Here is a 17020-nt window from a genome sequence, read left to right as displayed (position 1 = left end):
CTTGAGGAGATTTACTCCATGGAACAGAACGGGTCGTGCACGTAGCAGCCACTTCTAAATTCCCTCTCCCCCTACCGAGATGCAGCCCTTAAGCGGCTGCCCGGAGGCGGCTACCGGAGGCGCGGGAAAGCAGCACTACTAGAGCAGGATAAGGGGACCAAGATGCTGGCGACTACCTGAGACCCCCCACACACGTGCCCCGGGTCCAGGAGGCACGGGATCTAGAGCTCCACCCCCGGGCGGGGCGCTCCTGAGGCTCAACCCTCTGAGACTGGGTAGCTTGCTCGACTGCTGCATCCCTGTACGTCGGGAGATGTATCTCCGCAGGGCTGTGTCCAAGACTCTGGCGCTGCCCCTGAGGGCGCCCCCGGGCCCCGTGCCACTAGGGAAGGATGGTGAGTGCCCCGTACGTCTCTGTAGGTCCAGGCTAGAACCAGCGCCCGGAACCCGCCAGCACCCAGTCTCAGAAGTCTGGCTCAGGGTTGAAGGAAGAGTGAGGGAGGGTCTCAGGCAAGCGCTCCGATGTCTTTGGAAACTGAAAATAGGGAACTTTTTCCAGGGTGGCCTCTGAATCCAAATTAGACTTCCTAGGTCCCAACATTTATCTCCGTCAAGTAATATTTCTTCATTTTTTCCAAGGGAGCACCACAGTAGGTGTTAAGTTGTAAGTAATAGATGTGAAGTGAAAAATCACTTTAAAGAGGGTCTGGCTCACTGCTAGATTCCCACGTTGATTATTCAATGAATCTCTAGGCTCTCCAAAGAGGTAAAGAAACGTGTGTGTGTGTGTGTGTGTGGGTGGGTGGGTGGGTGGGTGGGTGGGTGTGTGTGTACGTGGGTGGGGGTCCACATGCTAGCAGGTGGGCTCCAGGCGTGGTTCCGGTGCAATGAACACAGGTGGTGCCGAACCCTGGAATCTCCCAGCCCTGAGCATCCCTCCGAAGTGGGTGGCCTCGCGTCATTGTTCTGACGTTGCTGAGAAGCTCACAGGTTCGTTAATTTTGGTTAGGGAATGCTCGTGGAAATTTTCTTAAAAGGAAAGCACCGAGTAACGCATCCTGGAACAGAGTAGGTGCTTAGCAGGGGTTGTACCCGTGGATCTGGACCGGTTGGCAGTTCCTCTCCAAGCTCAGTCCCCAGTCCTCAGCTCCCACTCCTACCCCTTGTCCATCACTCCCTGAGACACAGATCACCAACGCTAGAAAGTTAATCCTTGCAGTGCTTCACCCGACTCCCTGAGGCATCTGAGGCTGTGTCCAGAGAGAGACAGAGAGGGAGGGAGGAAGGGAGGAGAGAGAGAGAGAGAGAGAGAGAGAGAGAGAGAGAGAGAGAGAGAGAGAGAGAGAGAGAGAGAGAGAGAGAGAGAATACCTGCAGAAAATTCCATGAGCCACAAGGTTTTTGTTTTGTTTTGTATTGGTTTGGTTTGTTCACTCGTTTCTTCAGCTTTGATTGGTCCTGTGTTGATGGTGGAAGGTGAGAGGGAGATCTATCTATCTATCCACCTGTTCTTTAAATGCTATTTGAAAGAAGTCTCCCCACATGTATTAAGATGACTTCCCCTCTCTGTCTACCTCATAAGATAGCCATTTTCATCACTGATGAGGTAGGGAGAAGCCATTTAGTTTAAGCTAAAGATGATGGTGGCTGTTCTGATGTTCAGAGAAGGAGAAATATGAGTTCACTGACCACACACACACACACACACACACACCAGAGCCTGTTTGTGTTCAGAGGACAGCTTGCAAGAGTCAGTGGGTCCCAGGGACTGAACTAGGTCTTCAGGCTTGGCTATAGACTTTACCCTCTAGTCCTGTCATCTGCACCTTTTTTTACATCCCCTGACCCACACCCCACATCAAAATAAAGGTAATGTTAATATTCTAAACTTGCAGTTAGAAGTCCTGGGTGCTATGGTACTGATCTAAACTTCACTTAATTGCTTTCATTTTGTATGGTACTAAGGGTTGAACTTAAGGCATGCCATCACTTTACTAGGCAAACTTGTTTGTACTGAGTACTGACCTATAGCCACAGCCACAATTACTACTATAATTTGTCCATTTGTTTTTGTATTTATCTATCTATTTCTTTATTTTTAAGGCAAAGTTTCTCTGTGTAGCCCTACCTGCCCTGGAACTCACTCTGTAGATCAAGCTGGCCTCAAACTCAGATTGGGATTAAAGGTGTGCACAAGTCTGCCACTGACTGGAATCTTAAATGTGTCTTCCTTTGTGGGCATTGATTAATATTTTATTGGTATTTCCTACTTAGATAAAAAATAGATTTGTTTCAATATTTTGTTTTTTGAAAGACTTTTTTTTAACTATCATTAAGTTTTGTTCTGCTTTTTGCTGAACTTTTTGGGTTTTCAAAATATATAACTTTTTAATGAATCGTTTAGGCTTAGAATAGTTTGTTGGGAAAATGCCAGGAAGGCAAAAATATATATATATATATATATATGTATATATATATATCACTTCTAATTCTTCCATTCAATAAATATCATTGTTTATGGTTAATCTACTTAGTTTTAGAGGTTTTTGTTGTTTTTGCTTTATAGAAACAAGGTCTAGATACTCAGTATGGTATGAAACAGTCCCCCTGCCTTACCCTCCCAAGTACTGGCATTACAGTGTGAGCCAGCACATGCAACAACTGCTGGTTGTTTTCTTCCTCTTATCTGAGGTCTTCTGCCACAGGCTGTATTGCTAAGGGTTTTCACATGATGTACAGCAGAATTTTTTTGCAGTTTGGAGAGCTGTCTCAGCAGAGGATCTGGGTCAATTCCCAGTACCCACAAGATGGCTCAAAACAGTCTGAAACTCCAGTACCAGGGAACCTGACATCCACCCTGATCTTTGAAGCCTTCAGGTGCACATACATACATACTTGCAGGCAAAATACTCATGCACATAAAATGATAAATCAAAAAATAAAATTTTTTCTCACATAAGCAAATCCCAGTCTTTAATTGTATAAGTCTACTAAAATATATTTAATTTATTCCTATTGGAAAGTTCTCTTACTGCTATTTTAAATAACTCAGCTGAATAGTTTTTAAGTCTACTTGCATTGATGAAGTTTTTTTTTTTTTCTTTCCTTTTGTTTTGTTTTTTTCAAGACAGGGTTTCTGTGTAGCCCTGGATATCCTGGAATTCCCTGTGTAGACTAGACTGGCCTTGAACTCAGAGATCTGCCATCCAAATGCTGGGATTAAAGGCATGGACCACCATATCCCATTGCTGATAATGTTATTTTTCTCTATTTAATAAAATCTTTCTGGAGTACATGGGGTATAGCTTACCCAGCAGTTAGGAACTCCTGGGTTTGACTCCTAATTAAAAAAAAAAAAATCCTGGACCACATAAGAAACACAAGTATCAAAATGTTGTGAGGTGTTTTGGTTTGTTTTTATTTTATTTATTTATTTTTGGTCCTGGGGATGGAATTCAGGCCTCCTACATATTAGACACACATTCTACCATAGGTGGAGTGGGGTTTGTGGGGGAGAGTTGTTTGTTTTAGCAATGAGATTTGGGTCAGTGAGTTGCCTCAGAAGTACAGGTACTCATCATCCAACCTGATGACCCACACAGTAGAAGGAGAAAAGTAACTCCCAGGAGTTGCCCTCTGACCTCCACACACATGCTAAATTAAACTTAAGAAGAAGTGAGATTTCATTATGGGATAGAGGCGGATTCCAGACGTCTTCCTGCCACAGCCTTCTCAGCAGCTGGGCCTAGGACATGCACATCCAGATCACAGATTTGTTTTTAAGCCAATAAAAGTCTCACTGCAAACTAGCCATGTGACTGTGACCCCAGTGTTCAGGGGACTGAGTCAAGAGAATGGCCAAGAGTTTGACTGGCTTCAGCCTAGTGAGATCTTGTCTGGACAAGTATAGGGTCTAATGCATTCTAAGCACGAGCTCGACCCATCATTAAGTGCAAGTTTTATCTTTAGGAATAAGTGTGCTTAATTAATTTTTAAAGCAACCACATCTCTCTTTCTCAAGTGGACAGCTTAAAAAAAAAAAAAGAACAGAAAAAGGAAAAGTAATACTTCTGATCATATCTGTTTTGGATATATATGGAGGAAAATATTTCTTTTGCATCTCATTTGGCTATTAAGCTTGTTTAGTTTCTCTATGATTCTTCATGCACATCTGCCCTGCCTGATGTCTCACATCAAGATGGCAGGTCTCACGAGCACTCCTCACACACACAGGCGCCTCTAATGCTGTGTTCCCTGAAGTGAAAATCCACTGTGTTGATAGGCTCCAAGTTCACTGAGGGGGAAAAAATGCCTAAAAGATGTAATTACTGAAGATGCCTGTACTTACATGGTGAAGGTAACCATGTTTAAATTTATTTTCCTAGCATCTCTTCGTCGAGTGTCATCCAGCAAATTCCCTGGAACATCTGGGTCCAATATGATTTACTACCTGGTTGTCGGTGTGACAGTCAGCGCTGGTGGATATTATGTAAGTGCTTAAAGACCTATTAAAGAGTTCATGTGCCTGGCTTGCTAGCCCACAGCTTTAATCCCAGTGCTGTGAGTTCAAGGTCAGTCTGGTCTGCATTCCAAGTTCCAGACCAGCAAAGGACCCTTATGGAGACAGGTCTGTCTCCAAAAAGGGGGTTGGTTCAAGTGGCGGGCAGGCATTGATTTCTCTTCTGTGCTATACTGAAATAGTTCTTGAAACTTCTAATGGTGGTTGCATATGGAACTGAATATGATGAATCTTAGAGAGGGAGAAAGAAACCTAAGCACACATTTTCTTTCAGACTTACAAGGCTGTCACATCAAAGCAAGTCAGACATACAGAACATGCAAAGGATGTGAGAGAGCAAACAAAAGCAGAGTTACAGCCAATGCCAGGTAAAGCGAACTTCCTATTGTTTACTTATCAGAAATGGGTTTCATGAGCCCCAGGCAGGATGGCCCTGCGCTAGTGATGCTCCCACCTGCATATGTGGTGCTCCCGCCTGCACTTGTGCTGCTCCAGCCGCTGCTTCTTGAGCTGGGATTACAGACATGAACCACCACACTTGGTTCTTTCTGTCATTTCTTTAGTAACTCAATCAAGAATTGCTATGTGTAGGGATTCACTCAGGAAGGAAGGTCATGGTCCCCTGGAGTTACTAGCTTTGGATGAGTGCATTTGATAAATGAACGAGTTTCCCTGTGTACCGTTTGCTGTGAGGCCGTTCCCATTCTTCTGTATGGTAATATTATTTCTACTACTCAGACACCCATTCATGCAAGCATAATTTTAGCATCTGTCTCAGCAGTTTAACCTCTCACTTCTCCCATTATTGTTTTAAATTATAGTCTAATTTTTTTTTTTTTTTCGGTTTTGGCCAGCACCACCCATGTGTCTTTCTCAAAGTATACTTCACATGAGCTGAATCAGTCAGCATCCTGAGTGGCCTGGAAAACGGCCACTGTGGGAACAGAAACTTCACAGTTTCACCCTAACATCTATTTCTTGCCTCAAATAGCTTACTTTAAATTTTTAAAGATTCATTTTGTTTTATGTGTGTGTGTTACCTGCATAGAAATATGTATAGTACATATGGTATACCCAGCTGTCATAGTGTCCCTGTCCTGTCCCTTCTGCACTCCAGAACCAAATTATAGATGTTTGTGAGCCTCCATGTGGGTGCTGGGCAACAAACCCCAGTCCTCTGTAAGAGTAGCTCCCTCTCCCCCACAACCCCGAGCTCTTAACTGAGCCATCTCTCCAGTGCCAAGCTAATTACTTTAAATTATACTTTTTTTTTTCTTTCTAGACTATGATGCTATTACCAATTACTGTGGTCACTATTTAGGAACAGAGATGTTAGCAGCTCAGGAGCCAGGATTTGCTTTATGGTTTTATTTGTTTTGTTTTGGGGGAGAGGTTGTTTTGGTTTGATTTAAGGTCTTTTGTTGTGGTAGTTGGGAGTTTGGTTTGGTTTGGTTTGGTTCTCACTATATAGGTCAGGCTGGCCCTGAACTCACAGAAATCTACCTACCTCCACCTCTGGAGTGCTGGAACTAACAAGTGTGCACCACAAGGCAGGACATTCAGTTTTAATTTTTTGTTATGACATTAGGAAACAGAGTAGTAGAGCCAGAGAGATGGCTTGGGAGGATAAAGATAATCACAATACTTGAAAAATGGAGCAGGAGGCTCAGGAGTTCAAGGTTACATGGCAGATTAATGGCTAAGCTAGGCTGTTTTTAAATGTTGTCTCAAAAAATGTTCCCTTCCCCCGAATTAAAATAAAGTAAAATGATTGCATTATTCCACTCTATTCCGATGTTCTTCCAATTAATACTTTTGCTTAACGAACTAAATCTTAAAGGCGAAAAGGAGCATGTGGCAGGAGCGGGAGAAATTTCTGTAAAGGAAACTGAATTGGTATATGCTGAGGAAGTCCCAGAGGCGGCAGCTGAACCTCCAGAAGAGTCTCAGGTCTTAGCGGCCTCCAGCGAGGCTGCCCTAGTGGAGACATCCACTTTGAGAGAGGAGCCTGAGCTGAAGATCGCCGAGACTTCCCCGGGGGAGACCCCCGAGGGAGTCCCTGAACCCACTACTGAGGAGGAGAGCGCAGCTCCTGAACCCACTGCAGAGGTGGAGAGTGCAGCTCCTGAACCCACTGCGCAGGTGGAGAGCGCAGCTCCTGAACCCACTGCACAGGTGGAGAGTGCAGCTCCTGAACCCACTGTGCAGGTGGAGAACGCGGCTCCGGACCAGGGTGGTACCAGCACAGAGGGTGAGGGTACCGCTGGGAAGCAGAGCTGCGAAGAGAGTGCTGAACTAGAAGAAAGCCCTCCCTCCGAACCCTCTGCCCAGTGTGATTCACAAGAAGAAACCGAGGTCACAGCAGAAGCAGCCTCACCCCAAGGCTGATCTGTAAAATTCCACAGTTTAGCAACCTTAGACCTTCTTTCTAGAACTTAATATAACCTTAAAGAATTTTGCTTTTACTAATAGATGTTTGGGTTGGGGTTTGGTATTTTACATTTCCTAATAGTTTTCTACCCTCTAAGATCAGGCTGTGTAAAGAGCTTAAACAGTATTAACTTTGGATTTAAATGTTACGTTTTAGAAACTGAGTTCTCTGTGCAACCTATATCTCTTTGATTTCTGCTCTGCCTTTCTCTTTGTTATATGTAAGACTGTACTATTGAGTTTGACGTGAATTCATTTAAATAAAATTAGACTGCTTTAAGTATTTCTATTCTTTCTTATTGTTGGGGGAGGGGACTTGTGGTTAGGATAAGGATATCTACTGCCCAAGCTGACCTGGAGCTCACTACTTAGCCTGGGCTAGCAGCCTTGCTCGGTCTTGGGCTTATGGATGTGAGCCGAGATCACATCAGGGCCTGGGGTTTCTATTCTTACAATGTACATACAGAAGTACATGTATTACACATTAACCTCCATGCACACATCCTCACACAAAGACAGCAAGCTTTGTAATATTACTGCCCTTTCCCTGATTGTTATATAAGGGAGGGTGTAAGCTTTTCTGGTCCAGTTCAGTGTTTACTGAGGATTTACACTTCCTGCCAGGAATCGTTCATGCATGCATGCATGCAGCAAATATTCACAGAGTGCCTTCAGCCTACCAGCCACGGTTTTAAGTGATCCTATGTTTATACTTTAGAGTGGGACTAGATAACAAGACAAATAAAATTAGATATACTGATTAGGTAGAGTTTGCAAGTTTCAGTTGGGAGTGAAATTGTCATGTTAGATGACAGTAAAAGCAAATCTTATTTTATTCTATAAGACAGCCCTTGCGTCAAACTCACTATATAGCCCCAAGGCAAACCTTCAACTTCTCAGTGTCCCAAGTGCTAGCTTTTTTGTTTTGTTTTGTTTTGTTTTGTTTTAAACAGAAAGACTAAATCGTTTATTGATATCAGTTCAGCAGCCACTGACCCTGGCCTTCTCCCCATGTCCTTAAAATGGGTGTGCAAGCAGGCCTTTCCATTGCTTGCTCAGACCTAAGCGCTGGCTTTCAGAACAGCTTTGTACTTCCCTGTCACCTCATTGGTTAAAGGCACCAGGCCAGACAGTGAACCTGACCTTCCACTTCACACAGCACACACTCTCCCACAAGCAGTACTGTGGGGGCAAGTGGGAGGTGCAAAGCTAGCTGGATAAGCTTGCTGCTGCTTCCCCAGCTCCTCCTCTTTCTTGGGTCAAGGGGGCCTCCTCTTTCTTGACCCCAATTTTTTTTTTTTTAATGTGCTCCATGATCTCTTTTTGATTCGTGGTCTCCACATCTATCAGCACCTGCTCCCAACTCCCCTTGCCTGTTGTAGTTCACAGTCATGACCTTCATCGAGTCCTTGAACATCATGCCCTAGGGACTGCACCAGTCTGGTATAGGGAAGCGAAGCGGCTGTTCATCGGCATGGTGACCACAGTAGCTTCTTCCTAGTGCTACATTTACAGATGTGTGCCACCATAGCCAGCCAGAGCAAATCTTTTTACGAAGGTGTCTTTTAATGCAGTCTGATGACCCTAGAGGGGAAGTCGCGCCAGGTGAGGTAACAGAAAAGTGCAAATGATCTGCTGCCAAAGCATGCTGGGAAATTCCAGAAATTTGAGGTGGCCAGTATGGGTGAGGAGGAGTAAGAAAGAAAGAGAATAACTGGAGATGTTTCAGAAAAGAACGGGAGGGGTGAACTCAGGCACGATGATGGTACATTTTACCCCAGCACTCAGAGACTGGGGATGGCAGTTCATGAGTTCGAGGTCAGCTTTAGCTACATACATAGAAGAACCTTGCTTCAAAAGAGGAAGCAGGTGGGGAAGGGGGAGATGGCCTAGATAACACAGAGTTATGCAAGATCTGCAGCATCACTAGAGTTAAACATGGCTGCTGATGACATTCTGTTTTGATCCCCTTAACTGGGAACATTTGCTCCCAGCTGTTATGACTATTCTTTCCCCAGGCCCCTCCCTGGCTGGTCCTCATTCCAGGCAGCTTGTAACCAATGACTGACCATCATACCAGCATGGAAGGTGGGGCCAGCTCAAGTACAGTGCGCCAGAACTCTACCTGGCTCAGAACTCAAAATGGTCCCTGGCAGAGATTACATCCTGCTTAACATATTTTCCTGCTCTTTCCTTCATCCCTCCTTCCTTCCTCCATTCTTTCAGTAACAATGCCCAGGAAATTCTGCATCCAGAGAATTTTATCTCAGATGATTGGCAGTGGGTGTGTCTAGATTAGAAAGAAATAGATGGATGAAATTGACTGTCCAGCTAATGCCCCTGGGATCTGAGAGATAAAGACACAGAAACTACAGAGCTTAATCACAACTCTGAGGACAGACTGACACCTTGTATTTGCCTCTAATTTGTCTCAGTATCAATTCTCCATGAGATCCATAAATCTAAGACCTGTGGATGGATTAGAAGTGTCCATTCACTGAATCATCTGAGATGAAACAGAAGCACTCCTGGTCCACACACACACAGATACACTCATAGTGCTCTCTCTCTCTCTCTCTCACACACACACACACACTCCTTAGTGCACTCACACACACACACTTCTTAGTGCACACACACACATATTCCTTAGTGCACTCACACAGAGATACACTCATAGTGCACTCACACACACACATACACATTCCTTAGTGCACTCACACACACACACACAGATTCACACTCAGTGCACTCACACACAGATACACTCATAATGCATTCACACACAAACACACAGAAGCACTCCAGATATATTTTTGTTTTATTTTGTAATTAATAAATTAATTTTTATTATATTGTTTTTTGAGACAGCATTCATTGTGTAGCCTTGGTTGTCATGGAATTAACTCTGTAGGCTAGGCTGGCCTTGAATTCAAAATTAAAGGCATACACCACCACTGCCCAGGTATTTGTCACTATTTTAGTTGGGATAATTTCTGCTGCAAAGAAGAGACACTGGTTGACAATGATTCAGAGACTGTCATTATACAACAAGGCCTCCAGGGCTGTTTATCATCATGCTTTCAATCAAGAATAATTGACACCTGGCCTGGAGAGATGTTTCACTGGATAAGAGCATACTGTTCTTGCAGAGGACCTGAACTCTATTTCCAGTACCCACATCTGATAGTTCACACTGCCTGTAACTCCAGCTTCAGGGGCTCTGATACCCCTTTGTCCCCACTCATATGCAGACAGATACACATACATAAATAAAAATAATAAAATATAAAGCGGGGTGTTGATGGTACATGCCCTTAGTCCCAACATCTGGGAAGCAGAGGCAGGTGAATCTCTATGACTTGGAGAACAGCCCAATCTACAGAGTGTATTCCAGGACAGCCAAGGGTACAAAGCAAAATCCTGTCTTGAAAAAAAATAAAAAAAAAATAAAATATTTAAAAGGAATGTTTGCAAGCCAGGCATAGTGGTACACACCTTTAATCTCAGCACATGGGAGACAGAGGCTGTAGCATCTCTTTGATTTCAAGGCCAGCCTAGTCTACATAGTGAGCTACAGGCCAGCCAGTGCTATGTGCATAGCAGTTTTTCCTAATAGTCACAGGACACATCACCAAAGTGCTCCAGATCCTATTCACAAAAAGAAGTTATCTTGTCTTAGAAAGTAAACCTTAAATGCACACTTCTCTTTTCAATACTCTGTTGTAGAAAGTCCACTAACTTAAGAAGAGTGCGCTGGGCGTTGGTGACGCATGCCTTTAGTCCCAGTACTCGGGAGGCAGAGGCAGGTGGACCTCTGTGAGTTCGAGGCCAGCCTGAACTATAGGGCTTGTTCCAGGATGGGCTCCAAAGCAATACAGAGAAACCCTGTCTTGGGAAAAAAAAAAAAAGGAAAGAAAGAAAGAAAAAGAAACCAACTAGCATGACAACTTGCTTCCTGACTTCCCTAAAATGCCAGACTGTAATCTTAAACCTTGAGCCAAACAAACCCTTCTTTCCTCGTGTTGCATTTATTCCAGGACAGTTAGAGTTGTCCTAAAGTGTGGATTTGGTCATATATCTCCCAGCTAAAACTTCACTTCCCTTCCATACCATGTGATTGGAATGATAAAATTTTGACGTGTTGGGGCTCCATAACTATTTAATAGCACTGTAAATATTATATGAGCCAGCAAGATAACTGAGTAACTGTGCTTGCTGAGCAAGCCTGATGACCTAAGTTCAATACCAAGAAACCATGGAAAGGAGGAAAGAAATGACTTCATCTTCTGATCTCCACACATGCTCCCCTCCCCACTACCATGGCTTGAACCCCTATACAAATCACAAATTGATCTTAAATTGTATCAATAAATGGAAATCCATTCCAAAATAAAGTATCCATTTCTATTAATATAAGTGTTTCCACAAGGTCTTATCTTACCAGAGAGAGGGTTTGGACCTCTTCTCCCAAGTCTCTACCTCTTTAATCTCCTCCTACATCTCCCAGAATCCTCCTTGTCTCCTAGTCCCACCTATCTTGCCTTCCTATTTGCCAACAGTGCTTTATTCATTAACCAATAAGAGAAACATAGTTACAGAATGACATCTCCCATCACATCCCTCAGCAGTGTCACACTCACAAATAAGTAAATAAAACCTCTTGTTTTGGTTATTGTGTTGTCCTATAGTCTTCAACCATTTTCCTTCCCCACAATGCAGACATCCTAAATGATTTCATATTAGCTCCTGTAGCTGACACCCTGTTTTATGCCTCAGTTGTGCCTGTATGAGGGCTGGGAAGAAGATCCATGGTTTCTTGATTGCTTATTTGTGTGGGAGGGCCTGGGCCACTGTGGGTGGTGCCACTCCCAGTTGGTGGGCCTGGGGTATAAGAAAGCTTGCTGATGGTCTACAGAGTGAGTCCCAGGACAGCCAAGGCTACACAGGGAAACCCTGTCTCAACAAAACAAAACAAGCAAAAAGAAGAAAGCTTGCTGAAAGCCAGACTTGGTGGCGCTCGGGAGGCAGAGGCAGGCAGATCTCTGAGTTTGCAGTCAGCCTGGTCTACAGAATGAGATCCAGGACAGCCAGGGCTACACAGAAAAATCTTGTCTCTAAAAACCAAAAGGGAATATATATGTGTGAGTGTGTGTGTGTGTGTGTGTGTGTGTGTGTGTGTGTGTGTGTGTAGCAACAGCAGCCACCTAGAAACAGCCAGAAAGGGCTCCTGTGTGGTTCCTACCTCAGGTTCTGCCTCCAGGTTTTTGCCTTGAGTTCTGGAGCTAGCTTCCCTAGATGATGGACTATAATCTGCAGGCTAAATAAAAACTTTGCTCCCAGTTGCTTTTTGTTCAGAGTGTTTCATCACCACGACAGAAAGCAAAAAGCTAGCCACCCTCTGCTCTGCAAACCTTTTTTTCCTCGCAGCCCAATCAGCCACATCTCCCACAGTGTCATCTTACGCTCCACTCACCATTGCATTTATCATTCTGCTTTGCGCTCACACATTTTGGGATTCTTCATTAAAGTGGAAACTGCTCAAGAATAAAGACTATATTAAGGCCCTCAGAAACGATTGTTGAGGGCAAATACCCTGGCCCCCAGATTAAAGCCACTTGCTTCCAAGCCCAATGACCTGAGCTCTCTCCTTGGGACCCACATGATGGAAAAAGAGAACTGACTCCTGCAAGCCGTCCTCTGACGTCTACACATATATTATGTTATGATAGGGGATGACCCTCTGTATATGTTTCTCTTATTGGTTGATGAATTAAATACACACACACACACACACACACACACACACACACACACACACACAAAACACTGATTGGGCAGTAGCCAGTCAGGAAGTATAGGCGGGGCTACCAGATAAGGAGAAATCTGGGAAAAGGACTCTTAAGAGTGAACTGCCAGGGAGATGCCACATAGCTGAGGAAGGAGGACAGATCTGGGTGTTCTCTGATAAAATAAAACCAAGTGGAAATACTTAGATTAATAGAAATGGGTTAATAATTAAAAGAGAGCTAGCAAGTAAGAAGCCTGAGCCATCGACCAAATAGTTTATAATTAGTATAAGTCCGTGTGTGTTTATTTGGGGCTAAATAGCTGTGGGCCCAGGCAGAACAGGAAATTCCATCCACAATGGTATACCTGTAAGAACACATACACATAGACACTGAGACACAAATAAAAACATATGTCGAATTGGGGCATAATGGCCAATACTTGTAATCTCAGCCTAGGAAACCCAAGTTTGAGGCCAGCAGGGACTACATTGTGAGATTATGTCTCCAAACAAACAACAAAATTAACTTGAAAAACAAAACCTCAAGAAGAAAAAAAAGTTTGCTGGATGAAATTATAAGGCTTAATTTGGAATTCTGGTCTGCTATAGAAAACTGAATAATGTCATCATTGATTTCCTACAAAATCAGAAATTTCAGGACCCCTGGAAGTGGGTGTCAGTTGGGGGACCTAGGCAGTCTGTAGCGCTGCTGGCAGTGGAACCAGTATTTATCCCTAGTGTAGGAATGAGCTTTGAGAGCCCATTCCCTATGGAGGGATACTCTCTCAGGATTGGAGGGCCTTAGACCCGACCCAAATGGTGACAGACTTTGATGATCTCCCATGAGGTCTCACCCTCCCTGAGGAGTGGGGATGGGGAAATGGTGGGGGGGGGGGAATGGGAGGACAGAAGGGAGAGGGAAGCAGGGTTGATAAAAGAAAAATTTAAAAAAACAAAAACAAACAAACAAACAAAAAAAAAAACCAGAAATTTCATGGCATTAAACCTAAAGCTATTTGAAAAAGTTAAATTTTGAAAAAAAAAATAACTTCATTAAAATATTTATAACTGCTGGTTGTTGGTGGCACACACTTTAGTCCCAGCACTCAGGAGGCAGAGGCAGGTGGATCTCTGTGAGTTCAAGGCCAGCCTGGTCTAAAGAGCTAGTTCCAGGACAGACTCCAAAGAAATACAGATAAACTCTGTCTGGAAAAACCAAATTAATTGTTAATTAATTAATAATTATAACTTCCAGTATAAACTTTCCTCAGATTATACAGGTGCTCAACTAAAGAAATTCTCAAATATAAATACAAATGTTTTGCCTAAAGAAGCCTGGGACTGGAGAGATGGGTTAGTGGTAAAGTGCACTGGCTGCTCTTCCAGGGGACCTGGGTTCAGTTCCCAGCACCCATCGGTTCTAAGGACTCTAGCACACAGAAACAAATTTACATATGCAGGCAAAACACCAATGTACATAAAATCTTAAAAAATGAATCTTTAAGAAAAAGAGAGAGAGAGAGACTGAGCCTATATTTTCCTTCTCAGTAGAAAGGCTACTTGTTATTCCAAGTGGGATTTCCACTCATTTTCGAGAGGCATGATATTTATTGATGTATTATTATTTTGCTCTCTGTCTAGTCCACTGCCCTTGATGTGTCTTCACTAAACCAGAGAGGGCAAATGCAGGGCGTGGGTTCAGCAGAGCTCTGAACGGTCCACCAAGCAGCTCAACCTAATCAGCTTATGTAAGAGCTGCCGCTGCCTCAGGCCAGGCGCATCCCAGTGTGAATACATCTGCCGCTTCGAATTAGTTTAGCTTCACTGTCCCTCAAGAGATGTTCCCAGCTATTTTCAAAACTGACTCTTCATATCAGAGTGACTGGCTCTCCCCTACGCTGAATGTTGAACAAACACCCCGCGTCATAGTATATCTTAAAACTCATTCAAGAAAAATCAGTAAAATAAAGTTACTGTGAGAACTTACATAATTTCTTGCAAGGACATTGGTTTTTGTCCAATGGTAGGCATCTTCAAAAGAGGATTTCGTGAGGACAGTAACGAAGCCTGGTTTCTAAGGCTGACTGTTTTCGGCTACAGGGTGTTTCCTGCATTTCTCCAAAAGTTAATTTCCTGTTTCTTTATTGGGAGGAGAATTTCTCCTGTTCGTTTTCAGCACTCAAACTTGGCCATCATCATGTCTACATTTTTGCCCCCCTGTGGAAGAATTTTCTAGCTAAAAATACATGGGTGAAAAGAAGAGGGCAATGAGATGGCCCAGCAGAGGACACTTGCTGCCTCAATTAAGGACCTGAGTTTGATCCCTGGGACCCCATGTGCTGTGGCACATGCTCAGCCACACACACACACACACACACACACACACACACACACACACACACACACACACACACAAATGAGTGTAATTAGAATTTAAAAGCAAAATGAAAAAAACATATGCTTGTAGGCTTCAGCACCTTCTACCAGCTGGCCATCTTAATGGCTTCCATTAGCCATCCTGTATTTGTTGGCCCACAATCTATAATTCCAACAGGTGTTTTTGTTTCCTTTGAGGAAAGGAATGATGAAAGTTGAACCCAAGGCCTTGCACATGCTACATATATGTTCTACCATATATGTTGCACCTCCAGTCCACTCCCTTAGATTTTCCTTTTTTGAAACAGTTTCATGTAGCCCAGGCTAGCCTTTAGCTTCCTGTGCAGCTGATGATCCTGCCATCACTTCCCAAGTGCCACATTTGCAGACATGCATAGCCATAAGGGGTTAGTTTTTCTCCATAGTCCCCACTCCCTCCCATAGTCTGTCTCAATTCCCCTCCTCTTTTTTCCTCTTGGCTTTTTTCAGAGGATATTATGAATATTAGAAAATAAATTACTCCTCCTACTGTAACTTATTTCTGTTCTTTCATTATTAGCCCCCAAATAAATAAAATAAACTTGTATTATATAATTATCATATATTGCATTATGAATTTATGTATTGAATTTTTAAAGCATTTATTTGTTAGGTATGTGTGTATGTGAGTGAGCCAAAGCATAAGTGTGCAATAAGTATTGCCAAGGCATAAGTGTGCAATAAGTATAGAGGTCAGAAGGGCAACACATGGATATATATTTTCTCTCTCTCTCTTTCCTCTTTCTCTCTCCCCAGCTTTGGCTGCCTGGAATTTGCTATGTTCATTAGGCTGGCTCTGAACTCCAAGAGCTCAGCCCGCCTCTGCTTGCTGAGTGCTGGGATTAAAGGAAGGCATGTGCCACCCCCACTAACAACTCTCACAACATCCCATCCACCCTCATTCCCTGTTTCCACTATGTGGGTCCTGAGGAGTGAATGCAGGTCATCAGGCTTGGCAGCAAGGGCCTGACCTGCTGAGCCCTCTCATGACATGAATCATGTGTTTATTGACTGAATTGGTTTGTACATTCTGAGTTAAGATGCAGTTTTAATATCAAAGGTACTTGAAGGATGCTGAGATGGTTCCCAGGGTAGAACTTGCTACACAAGCCTGACAACCCAAGTTCAATGCCAGAAACCCAAGAAGGAGGAGAGAACAGCTGCTTGAATGTGTCCTATGTCTTCCACATGTGCACTGTGACACATGTGCAAACCCCCAAGGATAAATTAAATTTAAAAATAAAGGAACATGCATTTCTTTAACAAGTAAAGAACAAGCAGTGAGAAATCATTCAATCAAAATGAGAAGGAATAACAGCTACCATATTCTAAAATCATGGGATTTAGTAAAAGTTACAAAGGCAATTGGATGGGTAGTCCATGCTTTTTTTTAAATTTTGCTTTTGGTTTTGGTTTTTTGGGACAGGGTTTCTCTGTGTAGCCCTGGCCATCCTAGAATTGCTCTGTAGACCAGGCTGACCTCAAACTCACAGAAATCCACCTACTTCTACCTCCTAAGTAGATAAAGACATGCTCCACACCCAGACTGGTAGTCCACGTTTTTTTCTTTGTTTGTTTGTTTTGTTTTTTTGTTTACTTTTTAAAGATTTATTTATTATGTATACAGTGTTCTGCCTGCATGTATGCCTGCAGGCCAGAAGAGGGCACCAGATCTCATTACAGATGATCGTGAACCACTATGTGCTTGCTGGGAATTGAACTCAGGTCCTCTGAAAAACAGTCAGCTCTCTTAACCTTTGAGCCATCTCTACAGCCCTAGTCCACACCATTTTTAACTCCAGCTATTACAAGTAGTTTTTCCTGCCGCCAGACCCACCGTAGCGCCAGCCCCAATTAACCCACAGA

The 17020-nt window shown here is 43.4% G+C and overlaps 1 protein-coding gene across 1 annotated transcript; it reads left to right on the top strand.

Moving 5' to 3' along the window:
* Window positions 1-247: 247 nt before the first annotated feature.
* On the top strand, window positions 248-6920 carry Mgarp (mitochondria localized glutamic acid rich protein). The gene is made up of 4 exons (XM_051176911.1): window positions 248-395; window positions 4385-4488; window positions 4793-4886; window positions 6359-6920. The coding sequence occupies exons 1-4, from the start codon at window positions 314-316 to the stop codon at window positions 6904-6906; spliced, it is 828 nt and encodes a 275-aa protein (XP_051032868.1). The 5' UTR covers window positions 248-313; the 3' UTR covers window positions 6907-6920.
* Window positions 6921-17020: the final 10100 nt, after the last annotated feature.

Source organism: Phodopus roborovskii, unplaced genomic scaffold (assembly GCF_943737965.1).
Source record: "Phodopus roborovskii unplaced genomic scaffold, PHOROB, whole genome shotgun sequence".
NCBI classification, from domain to species: Eukaryota; Metazoa; Chordata; class Mammalia; order Rodentia; family Cricetidae; genus Phodopus; species Phodopus roborovskii.
Note: the sequence above shows the minus strand (reverse complement) of the source record. Positions and strands in the feature narration are given on the sequence as shown.

Coding starts and splice junctions, on each gene's coding strand:
- Mgarp (XM_051176911.1), top strand. CDS start 314: ATGTATCTCCGCAGGGCTGTGTCCAAGACTCTGGCGCTGCCCCTGAGG. Junction 4,489..4,792: donor TCAGCGCTGGTGGATATTAT/GTAAGTGCTTAA, acceptor ATTTTCTTTCAG/ACTTACAAGGCTGTCACATC. Junction 4,887..6,358: donor AGAGTTACAGCCAATGCCAG/GTAAAGCGAACT, acceptor TAAATCTTAAAG/GCGAAAAGGAGCATGTGGCA.